The sequence below is a fragment of the Myxine glutinosa genome, chromosome 9, assembly GCF_964187855.1.
Source record: "Myxine glutinosa chromosome 9, kmMyxGlut1.1, whole genome shotgun sequence".
Taxonomy (NCBI): Eukaryota; Metazoa; Chordata; class Myxini; order Myxiniformes; family Myxinidae; genus Myxine; species Myxine glutinosa.
Window position 1 is genome coordinate 109617054 of NC_136269.1, and position 12937 is coordinate 109629990.

Here is a 12937-nt window from a genome sequence, read left to right on the forward strand (position 1 = left end):
TCACCGTTCGTGACTGAAAATGGCTGCTGGGCGACTTTTCACCCTCTCTGCGTGATCCAGTGGTAAATTCTACATTTCACAAGATGGAATTAATTACAGGTTCGTTTTGTGAAAGTTCTTAACATAAAATAGGTTCTACATTATCTGTGCCCTTTTCAAGAAGCTTCAAAAATTAAAACAACATTCGTCAGATACTGTAGATTGTAAGTAAACTTCTTTACATGAGAGGAATTGAGGAGACTTGAAGAGGTAATATTGGCACCCCCAAATCACGGTGCTGAGGGCATTTCAAGAACTGTAATAATGAGATAAGGCAAAAGGACAACGGAATCCATGACACTTCGTTCAACATTCGGAATTTACAGTTGGATGCAATGATGGTCGGATGGAGAAACTTAACATCTACGTTGTAGGTGCAAGTGAGGGCAGCAGGTGTGTTGCTGCACTTTGGTCCCATTTGCCAAACATTCAGGCAAGCTCAACGGTCAGCCTTCATACCTGCATTAGCCGTGCACCTTACTGGGTCTGCTTTACGGGAGCGTACATCGCCGATGCTCGCTTGTGTGCGTCGACATGCCGAATGGCAAAGAGCTTCTGATGGAGACAACATTGGACACGGCAACACTGCACCAGAAGCCAACACCATTTCAAGGCAGACTACACAGGTGAATAAACGGCTGCTCTGGACAAACGATTGCGTAAAACAATTATGGCTTTTGTTTGGCAAAGCTGGCTGGACAAAACGTGAGTGCAATCAATCTTATATATTTTTGTGTTTTTTTCTCTTTTAGAAATCCTTGAAAGGCTCCAGGTCCTTCTCGGAGAGCGGTGGTGGTAGCTTCTTGGGATCTTCATTGGGGTATGTCTCAAAGTTGGACGTGTCTCCATCATGAACAACATGCGGCTCAATGGGAGGCTGGATATAGAAGAAGAAGAAAAAAAGTATCAAAACTGTGGAACTTTGAAAGTTACAAATTTATATATTACACTCAACTTACATATAACACGATTTATATATAACTTTATAACACTCAGAGGGGCATTTGCAGGTCTTACTGTCAGTTTTCGCTCCAGTACCAAGCTCCAATCAATATTCTTGAACCAAACGTGCTTCTTCACATCCTCAACTCCATTCTGCAAGGAGCAAAGATGAGTACAGTGAAATGGAAGGAGACTGCAGTCATCATAAGCAGGCATTATTACTCTCAGCTTCAGCTAGCATAAAGCAACGAGGATTGAACTTTCAAACATTTGGTTTGGCTTACTCAGAAACTTTAATCTTCTCCTCCTTCCACCTAAGAAAGCAGTCGCTGACAAGACCAGCAAAGAAACTGCCATGTACGTTTTCTTAATGAGAGCCACCGTCACACATTGAAAACCCAGTGTTAGACTCGAGTGCAACAATGTGTGCATTTGTTTTCTTTGGAAACAGATTGTTTCACTTGCGTGGTAGCCTCACAGTGAAGACACTGGACTGGCATCGCAGAGGATGTTCGCATCTGGCTGAAGCAGACATATTAAGGATTCGGTTTCCAAGTTGATGGAACCTTAAGCAAGTCTCACAAGAATTGGCAAGTCAATACCGTATGATGGTAAAAAAAACCTTGCTAGTTCATTTAAGGGAGGACTAGCTGTCGCTTCGCTGAAGGGTTTAATCAAGAGACAGCATGTTGCACATCAAAAGCAGATTGTATGTCTGTGAGTCTGAATGTGGATGTAAAATGAAGTGGAACGCACCAAAAATGGATCTCTTATAACACTCAGTTGTCGTTTTTGTCATCTTAGTTGTTGTTGTTGTGCTCCTTCCATGTACCGTTATATATATTTTTTCTATTGCTTCAAGAAGTATTACTGCATATTAATTTTGGCTGCTTCCGTATCCGTCACGTTTTATTCTGAAGAGTTCTTGCTGTCGTACTGTTGGAAATGCCACATTCAAACTCCATGTCTTGCTCCATGACTTGCTGTCTTAAAACAGGCATTCTTATGATTTTAAAACAGACACAAATTTTTGTTATTAGCTTTCCAACGTGACCATATTTTATTACCCTACAACAGCATGAACCCTTTAGAATGTGCACACACACACACACACACACACACACACACACACACACACACACACACACACACACACACACACACACACACACACACACACACACACACACACACACACACACACACACTTTAGGAATAGATAAATCTGCCTGCACTGTCTGGTCTTGTATCAATGTGACAACAGCCTACACTTTGTGCTCCAAGGACAACAGTGGGTACTAAATGGCTATATACGACATAACATTCCCTGAAACAAAGAAAAAGAGAGATGGAAAAACAGACAGAGAGAGAGTGACAGGGAGGGGGGAGGGAGAGAGAGAGAAAGAAAGAGAAAAAAAAACCTCAAAACTTTTGAAGTCCTTTTATCCCAAAATAAAGAAAAGTATATGTATAAAACACTACAATTTCACCATGATGACAACCAATCCCTAAAATCAGTAACAAATAAATAAAAAATTTTCACATATTAATGTGTACGGAACTTCATTCCCGACACATTTGCACAAAGTACCATCAATGCACCGCACCTCTTTAAAAACACTTATTAAAGGCATCCATATCAATATGATATGCATGCTCTAATTTTATAAACTCTTAAAGCAAAACTAGTGCACTTTCATTTCTGCTACTCACTACTAGGGCTTTTCTACTTTTGTAAATTGCCAGCTTGGCAATGCCAAGCGCAGAACTCAAGAGCAGACATACTGACTTTTCTGCATAAGGCATGGAAGCCCATAAGTGAACACCGAAAGAGAGAAAAGAGACTTGAATTTACAACTAAGTATGGCTGATAAACAGAAAGAGAGACGACAGTCTCCTACAACTAATATAAGCATGATATCGGTCTTCCCTTGCATTATGAACATTCCGACATATGAGAAAGAGTTAAATGTTTCAAAGGCCAAGGGTCCATGGGCTCGTCTCCACTGGAGATCTCCAATGGAACAACAGTCAGAAAATGATACATTATGCTCCAAACCAGAATGAGGAATGCTCATGCAGGTGTATTGCTTATGTGCATTTATAATGTTCTTTTTATAAGACTCCTTCCGTATATTCCACAAGGGTTATATGCAGCCAAGTAGACACACTCCAAATAAATCTTAGAAATTGCCCTTTTTCCCAGAAGGTGGAACGTGCGGGAACCATCACGCAACAGAACACGCTTTGTTGCTTCTGAGTAGTAATTTAAAGCTGAGGAAATAGCACGTGACAATCTACATCCACATCCACTGCATACCACCCGATATTAAGTTTTTAAAAGGTACGAATGGAAACCCTCATGACCCTGCTCACAGTTCTAATAGAACAAACTACTTTATTTAGAAAGTTCATGTTTCACACCCTCCCCTGGTCTCTTTCACTTTGTATTAAACACCTAAAATGTCTCCCCAAAACAATAAATACGTTTCATGCGATGAACACAAACTTCTGAACTCTGAATATGTAACACTGGATGGTAAGCAAAAGGCTGTTCATCTCTTCTCCCTACATAGGAGGCCTGCCCCATATGGCACAAGTTCAGTGGCAAGAAGTGCAGGAGGCCTGTCCCTTGGCACAAGTTCAGTGGAAACAATGGCTTCCTTCTACAGTGCAAGCTTTAATTAAATAATAATTCACAAGCAGCATAGGGAAAATAAATACACAAACCACTCTAAAATGACCTATCCCTTAACACACATTGGCGAGATAACTATAACTATCTGACGAAGGGCTATATGTTAAAATATTTAGACATCTAAGGGAAAGGGGGGTGGGGGGGTGAGTGGAGGGGAGAGGAGGCAATGAAAATACCAAATATAAAACCAGCAGGCAAAACTAGACCAGCACTTGGCAGAGCACATACCTCTGCTGGGCTGAACAGCTAGTTTTTGTTTTTTACCCCACTTGCTGGATTCCTCCAGGTTTCAACCTCCCCCAGAAACAGTAGTCTGTGCTCAACAGGATCCACACTCTCCATGCAAGAACCATCACACCACCTCCACAAATGGAATGTCAAAGACAGCCCAGCATGTGACTGTGGTCACCCATGTCACACTATTCATCACATTGTGAATGAGCGTCACGGAAATTTGACGAAGGATTTAGGACAATTCACCTATCAACAGACAGTGCTGTGACTTGGCTGTCCAACATAGACTTAGATCTGTAATTTGTCATATGCAAGAAAAAAGGACGAATGTACATCTGTCCCTTAACCAAACTCTAATTGGTTTGTTCTTGTCACCTACCCAACTCATCCACCAAGTTTTGTCATAACTCGTCCATAACTTTTTGAGATATCGTGCTTCATATAGTTTTGGCCCCATATCTCAATGGTGAAGAATCTCTTCAAAAATTAAAAATAATCCAGTATTCGGATACGTATCTATACCAAAATCAAATCAATTGGTCCTTGTCACTCACCCAACATGTCCCCACCAAGTTTCGTCCAAATCTGTCAATAAATTTTTGGGATATCCAGCTCACAAACACAAAGGCAGACAGATAAATAGATAGACAACCAGGGGTGAAAATATAACCTACATCCACCTTCGGTGACAGAGGTAATTACCAAAGAATACCTAGGTAGAATGAGGCTGATCTTGAAAACATACCTCTCCACAAGAAACAAAATCAAAGCCATAAACAAACTAGCATTACAAGTATTCCAATACTGCTGCAGAATAATAAACTGGCACAATCGGAAATCAACAAATTCGATATCAAAACAAGGAAACTCCTCACTATCCACAAAATATTCCACAAAAATCAATGCATCCCAGGAATGTACCTGCCAAGACAAGGCAAAGGCCTGATGGAGCTCAAGAAAGTGCACAGAATGACTACTGTAGGATTGGCTGAGTAGGCCAACATGAAAAGTTCATCAGAATCCAATTGTTACACAAACACGAAGACAGCAAGCCAGAGAGGGCATCCCTCATCCACCTTGAAGAAACTTTCCAAGGACAGGTGTGAACAGAAGATGTTACACATAAAACCAAAACAACGATGCATACAGCCCCAACAATTTCAAAAAGACAAAATAAAAACAAGGTGAAATATCAAAAAATAGACGCCAACAACTGGGAGAATGACTGGTTTATAAAAAAAAAAGAAAAAAAAAGTTGGACAGATTGGGAGTAGACAAAGAAGGCTCTGTGGAATGGTTAAGAAGAGGTCAGCTCAATTAGGAAGGAGAATGAAACATTATTAATGCCAAGGACACTTCACACTAATGGCTTTAAGAACATGGCAGCACTGAGTCAATCAGACAGGTATAAGTTTTGCAAGGTAGAAACAGAAAGCATGAGTCGCCTCCTTTCGGGATGTAAAAAAAAGCTCATGTCAGAACAGCTGTACACACAAAGGCATAACAAACTATGTGGAGTAAACCATTGGCAGATCTGCAAAAATATTAATATCATAGTTTCAGTAAAGTTATGTAAATATGAACCAAAAGCAATCATTGAAAACGAGGACATAATGCTCAGTCGCTCACGTACGACCTGACGATCCCATTGAGCATGAATATAGGGAAAAAAAATCATTGTGACTGGATATGGCACTCAGATACAAAAAGGCAAATAAGGCATTGTTAATTGAGGTGTCAGTTCCCAGCGATTTTTGCTGAAACAATGCAGAAATCACGAAAATGCCCAAATTCCAGGATCTCAAAAATGAAGTGAAAAGATCCTGGAAGCTGAAGAGTGCCAAAATGGTACCAGTGATTTATTGGAGCAATGGGAAGGATAAAGAAGAATCTTACAGAGATCTTAAAAACCCTCCCTGGGAATATTACGACAAAAAAACTGGTTATGATCATCAAAAGAGCCATCAGAACAAAACTTTGAGAACAGTAAAATTTCACAAATTGGTCCATGAATAATGATCCCTTACTGAAATGGAGGTGGATACTTCGAGACCTGGGAGGTTCCACCAACTGAAACCCGCATATGGAGATAACAACCAACGACACACAGTTGTATTTTTTTTGGCATATTTGGAGCTTCAGGCTCAACTCGAGCTCTGAGAACCTCACTGAACAAAGGAAAAGAATAATACGACAAATTTCAGGGAATTGGAAGCGACGTACCTTCATGTTACCAAGCCTTCTGTCACGGTTAATCACCAAAAGCTTCCGAATAATATCCCTAAAAATGAAAAGAAGATTAAAAAAATTCACATATCAGAAGGGTGTGGAATTGATAAGGTAGCAAATGGCAAAATGTTAAAATCCATAACAGCTGCATTTTGACAAAAATGTACGACACACATTGCTCGACTCTCCGCAAGCATTGCACACTTATTGTGAAAGGCACACAAACTGTGCAACACGTTAAAAAAAATAACTAACTAGAACGGCACACGGTAGAGCACATACCTCCGCCAGGCTTAACCGTTTATATTTTGTATTCCACCAGTAGGCCGGATCTGGATCCGTACCTATATCAAATTCTAAACAGCTTGTTTTTATTGTCACACACTCAACTCATTTACCAAGTTTTGTAGTAACTTGTCCACAACTTTTTGACATATCGTGCTATATATAGTTTTTGGCTAACTCTCAATGGTGAAGAATAAATTTAAAAGCTCGAGTATCCAGATCTGAATCTTCACCAAAATTGAATTGATTAGTCCTTGTCAAACATGCCAGCCTGGTGTTGGCTTAGTGGTTAGGGTGCCGGCTTGGGATCCGAGGATCCTGGGTTTGAATCCCGGTCGATCACTGAATTAATGCCAGGGGAGTTGACTCAACCTGTCATCATTCCGAGGTCAGCAAATCGAGTACCAGTTCACTGGTAATTCCCTGTGTGTCGCAAGATGCGACTAACAGGATTGGCCGCAGGAAGGGCAGGCCAAACAAAAAATTGCTTCAAAAAGGGGACCACGGTACCCGAAAAAGGCCAACCCCTTCTCTGCGGGGAAAATGGCCTCTAAAGGTGGTTCTTTTGTTTTTTTCTCTACACATCCAACCTGCCCACCAAGTTTCGTCCGAATCCGTCCACAACGTTTTGGGATATCCTGCTCAAAAACAGAGAGGGATGAAAGCACAACCTCTGTCCACCTTTTGGTGGTGGAGGTAATAATTGGAGGGGTTGGGGGAGAAAGGAGGAAGACAAGGTGAGGGAGGAGGCACACCACTCACTTCTTTCATATAAACAAAGACATGTCGATGTAACCTTGATCAACTACTCAAGTGAAATGGCTGCCAACTTTTCCAAATTCTATAGACGTGTTGGGAAAGGGAAACAGCATGCTGATTTTCACAAGTTCACTCATTTGGTGAGATGGAGATTACATTTACACTATATTCCTCGCATGAAAAAAAATAATCACCAAGGGGCCGTGAGGAAGAATGATTTTAGTCACCAACAATGGCCAATAATGATGAAAAAGGGGAAAACGAAATGCAGAACAAACTTTGGCCAGTTACTTTTTTTTTTTTTGCAAAGTAGGATTGCAGATTTTTTTTGATTTTTATTTTTTGTATATAAGATCGAGGCTCGTGTAAGAGCTAACATTAATGACAAAAAACAAACGGACACATAAGATGAAATAAGGGAGCGGGAGACAAGATGGGGAGAGAGAGGGAAGCACAAGTACAACATTTGAGAGCAAGGACATCGGGAGATCTGTGGGAGGTAGAGGGCTTGGGGGGAGGAGGCGTGGGAAGGGGGGTGGGGGTGGGAGAGGTAAAAACCACATGGACACAGTGAGGGCTTTCAGGAAATAAGTCGGTATTTCAGAAAAGTGGATCTGGGGTGAATTGACGGGGGTAGAAAAGATCAAGGTTTTGGATAGGGGAAGATAAGAGATGATGGTGAACAGCTTTTAAAGACCTGGAGGGATGAGTGGGATTGAAGAGAGTGAGGGAGTTTGTTCCAGAGGCGGGAGAAAAGAGGAATGAAAGAGTGAAGGTGAGCAGAGAGATCGTGTCAAAATGCATGTTTTGCTGCCGTAATTTTTTGTCTTGGTTTCAATGAATGGGAGGAAGAAAGTATGAAGAAACATCAGCTTTCATGAGTTGAATTCAGAATGAACCAAAGACTTCGAACAATCTTGCAAACCAATATTTGGCCTCCTGGCCAAGCTAATTGGCATTCCCTCCTGTGTGTTGTGTTGGTCCGACAAATCTACAAATGAGTTCTACAAATGAGAGAAGAGACATGAAGAAATGGAAAGGAGGATTCGGCTTCAAATTGTGGAGGGTAACCAGGTATGGCATTCTGGGAAGAATGTGTGCAACCTGGACTGGCTGGAGCAAGACGGGGAGCCATACTCCACGATGCTTCGGATGAAGGCCACATGTCCGAGTCAGAATGAACTTTGAGTGATCCGAATGGACATAACGGTTGAAAATACTGAGATGTTTACCAGTCTTAAAGATGTGATCCACCAAATATCGGTTGACAAGATTATGAGGTCGAGGAGCTCCAGGGCTTGCTCCTCTTTAAGGGGTACGAGCGTAAACTAGTGGGTTGGAAAGCAGATAACCTAAAGGCAAAGAGGGAGAGCATAGGATATTATATACACAAGTTCCCTTACAAGGAACTTCAATGCAAGAGGACATTAGGCCCATAAAGCCTGTGCAATGGGCACCATCCCATGGTTGTTTGGCCGTGTTGAGCATTTTTAAAAAATGTTGAGCATCAAACAAGGAAGCAGCACGTAACATTTTCCAAATCTTTGGTTGTGATTCGACCAGGGTTCTAACCACCAACCTCCCAGACTCAGAACGGACACTCTAACCATTACGCCACTGAGCCTGGTTATATTCCTGCATTGAAAGACACATTGCAGTTAGATGACCAATGACTTTTATTTCCAGATTTGTAAAGTTGGACACTGCAGCAGCTTTCCTCTCAGAAGTGAGGTGTACTGTTCTGTACAGGGTGAAGTCATCAGCAATATGGTACAAAGGATTCTCCAGGGAAGCAGAAAGGTCATTTTTCGATAATCTCATCTCGATTCTCAGAGATTAACTTATAAAATTGGTCGTGACGTCTGTCCGCCCGGTCATCCGTCCATCTGTTAACTTTTTGATATTTTTTCTACTCCTCCCTCATCACCCAACTGATTGGGTGTTCGAGATAAGTTAGAGATAACTCTGATGTCTTGTTTGAGATTCCATGCATCCATCCAAGCATGTGTACAGACTTGACCAGGTCGTGATGTCAGTCTGTCCAGTCGTCCGTCTGTCCAGTCGTCCGTCTGTCCGTTAACTTTTTGCTCTTTTTGATACTCCTCCCTTATCACCCAGCTGATTGTTCTGAAATTTGACACACAAATACAAGACAGTAGCTCACACAATCACACGGCTTCGATTTTATTTTATTTTTTGGATCATGGGGGTTCCCAGGTGGTGTTAACCCCCAGACTTTGGATCCCCACTTGTCCCTTATTTACCAACCGATTGCTCTGAAACCCGAAACAGCCCTTCTTCTCGATGGTCCACAGAATCATTCTGTCTTATATTTTTTGATTTCGGATCGGGGAGCTCCCAGGTGGGGGTGGGGAGGGTGGTTGCAGGGGAGGGGGTTCCACCAAATGAACAGAGGTCTGAACTACAACCTCAAGAGATGACTGTCAGCTCACTCGGTGGGATATATATTGTTATGTTTGTGAGGGGGTAGGCAATGGATTACCTTAGGGTCAGGTAGGATTGTATAGGATAATGTGCTCTGAATGTAGCAATGAAGAAGAAGAACCCCCCTGTACCTAAATAGGGATCCGTTAGACGGATGTCATGAAGAATGTATCTTTGTCCCCATGACGAGGGGTGGGGTTATGTTAATTAGTTAGGGATTAATGGTAAATTCACTGTATGTATATGGCCTCTGTGATTGCTCCTTTGTTCGTTATAACACACACACACACACACACACACACACCCACCACATCCACCACATCCACCACACCCGCCATGCACTCCACACCTAAAAATAACACTAAATAAAAGTAGTAGGAAACAGGACATTCAACTACCACTGATACCACCGACCGGGTGATCACAAAGGCCGGCAAGTGGCCATGTGGCCACGCCCCGAAGAGCCATTGGTCAGGACGGCCATAGAGCGATGAGATGGCACTCGATGATAGGAGCGTGCACGGACGTCATTGGATGATGAAGAGCCCGGGGAACAAAAGACCGTGTCCCGGCATTTTCTGCCTCTCTTTGGTTCCTGAGCTGATGAAAAGCAGTCACAGTTTGTCTTGTTATTGGTTATGGATTTCATTACGAACGGTCGCCGATATTTTCTTCTTGCGCTGGGTTCCTCTTGAAGGCACAGTCACATTTTCCTGCTCTTGCGTTGGGACAGGGACATTGGTGTCGTGCAGTCGGACATTTGTGCTTTTTGGTCCGGGCGATCGGTTCGAGCGGCCGCATTTTCCTTTCCCTGGCTTGTTGGTGCTGACGGTGCAGCGGCTGTCCACGCTGAGAGACCACGGTGCTTTGTGGAGCAGACAGCGAGTGGACGGGCGTGGCCTGCTCGCTTCACGCTCGGCGGCTGGAAGAAACAAACTGTGCGCCAAGACATTTTCCCTTGCACGAACTGCACGCCAAGACATTTTTCCCACGCACGAACTGCACGCCAAGACATTTTCCCACGCAAGACATTTTCCCACGCCCGAACTGCTCGCCAAGACATTTTCCCACGCACGGACTTTGCGCCAGGGCATGTGTTTTTACGCGCAGGGACACGGGGCCTTTGACGGCCACGGACGGTCACGGACGCCAGGCGGAGTACAGGCAAACGCACCTCACAAACACTACACTTTATTTTCACATTTATTTTATCATCCCCTTGTGTTGTATACGAGTCTGCATGGGGGCGCTCCATTTCGGAATTTTAGTTTTACTGTGCATTTTTTGTACCGGAATTTCTTTCATTAAAGCCGGTATTTTTGCATTATAATTCCTTGTCAGTTTGAGTTGATGACCAGGGTTGAAGACATCCAGTGGGATCCGTACAAGTAAGAGCTTCGCTACCCTTCGCTGCTCTCATCCCCCACGCGTATTCACACTGCCATTGGATTGAATGCCTTGGAGTGTTAAGCTCGATCGGCTACCCGTTACCTTGGAGGATCTTAATCCCCGGGAACATGACAATATATATATTGCTACGGTTCTGAGATTTGTACATATGACATCATTAAAGGTTAAAGGTTTGCCCGCCATAGTTAGTCCACAAGCAACACGTAGGCCCACTTAGAGTATTAGTTATGTCATAGTATGTGTAAGAGTAGGCCATTTCCCTAGTAACATCTGCATTGTGTAAAGAAATGAGCTTAGGGCCTTTTCATTTTGCGGCCACCCTCCAATTCCATCTGTGGGCAAACTCGATCCCGCGCCTCATTTTGGCCGATCCCTCCGTGTGTTACGCTTTGCTGCCAGCAGCATTAGCTGCCCTTTGTTCGCTCGAACTAGTCAAGTGACACGAGATAGGCCTGAAAAGAGGGAGGAGCGCTGGGTCGGGGTGTGGCAGAGTCGAGGAGCACATCAGAGGCGGTGACGGTTAGGGCCATCAGCCAACCATGGCTCTGAAGGCATGGCGTGATAGGGCGTGGTAAGGGCGCGTCTGGTGCGTTCCAGAGGGTTCCTAGGGTGTGGTAATAAGACCCTTTGCGCGAGGCCCCCACCAGAGATGAGAAGGGATGCGCGGTGTTGAATTGAGTTGAGAAGGGAGAGGACTCGGCGCACTCGTATGAAAGGATTTGTCGGAGGACTTGAAGGAATTGAGAAGCGCATTGTTAGCGCCTATTCGCTTATTACATACGCAGCCTGCGAGTGATTAACCGCCAGAGCCCAGCCCTACCGTTCGCCCCGTAATTATCCCGTGCGTGCCAACGACACACGGAGAGCTCCTGCCGTCTCGAGTCATCTACTTTGCGGTGCGAGCTGGGGACCGGAGGAAGAGCTGCCCGGATGCCATCCCTGGACGTGCTGACCTGTTCGTCTGCAAAACCTGTGTGAGTGTGTCTGAGTGTGAACGGGCGGGTTTGTCCAGGGAATAAGTATAAGACTGCTTAAGGACTGCACTGTGTCTTCTTCTGTTGATCCTTGTACATCGTGTAAATACAACAACAACAACAACATGCATTTTAAAGGCCATTTTCCCTGCTAGAGCGGGGGTTAGCCTTGCGGTCCCCATGACAATCTTCTCCATTTTGCCCTATTTTCTGCATCTCTCCTTGTTAACCCCCTTGCCTGCATTTATTCTTCCACCATCTTTAGCCAAGTCTTTCTCGGTCTTCCCCATCTTCTACTTCCTTCTACATTCATTTCCATCACTCTTCTCAACCAGTCACTTTCATCCTTCCTCAACACATGACCAAACCATCTCAACCTGTTCCTCTTCACAGCATCAATCACAGGCTCTATTCCCATCATCTTTCGCAATTCATCATTTGTCTTCCTCTCTCTCAACGATACTCCGCACATCTGTCAAACCATTCGCATTTCCACCCTTTCCAACCTTCGTTGCTGCTCTACGTTCATTACCCATGTCTCGCTCCCATAAATCATAACACTTCTCACACATGCAGCATACACCTTTCCCTTCAGCTTCAACGACACTCCCCTCATCATCAGCACGCCACTCAATTCCCGAAACTTCTTCCATGCACATCTCACTCGAGCAACTGTTGCCCAAGTCTGATCCACCTTCTCCATTCAGCATGTCTCCGAGGTAGCAAAATGTTTTCACACCTTCCAGCTTCACGCCGTCTCCAAGATCCAACTCAACATTTCCTCCATCTGCAGCTCCCTCTGTGCAGACCTTACATTTGAATGTAGCTGCCACACTGGTTAATGACCCTCTCAGACCACTACATTTTTGATGAACCCACTCAGCGCACATTGTACATTGAATGGAGTTCACTCCGACACCCT

At 43.8% G+C, this 12937-nt stretch overlaps 1 protein-coding gene across 1 annotated transcript in view; it reads right to left on the bottom strand.

The window, feature by feature from the left end:
• Window positions 1–643: 643 nt before the first annotated feature.
• LOC137435100 (cAMP-dependent protein kinase catalytic subunit PRKX) overlaps window positions 644–12937 on the bottom strand; it is a 100566-nt gene continuing 88272 nt past the window's right edge. Inside the window, exons 8-10 of the mRNA XM_078785121.1 lie at window positions 6137–6194; window positions 1057–1134; window positions 644–916 (exon numbers count right to left, since the gene is read on the bottom strand). Of these exons, the coding sequence (XP_078641247.1) occupies window positions 788–916; window positions 1057–1134; window positions 6137–6194 (265 nt within the window). The 3' untranslated portion in view covers window positions 644–787. The remainder of the gene's footprint in view (window positions 917–1056; window positions 1135–6136; window positions 6195–12937) is intronic.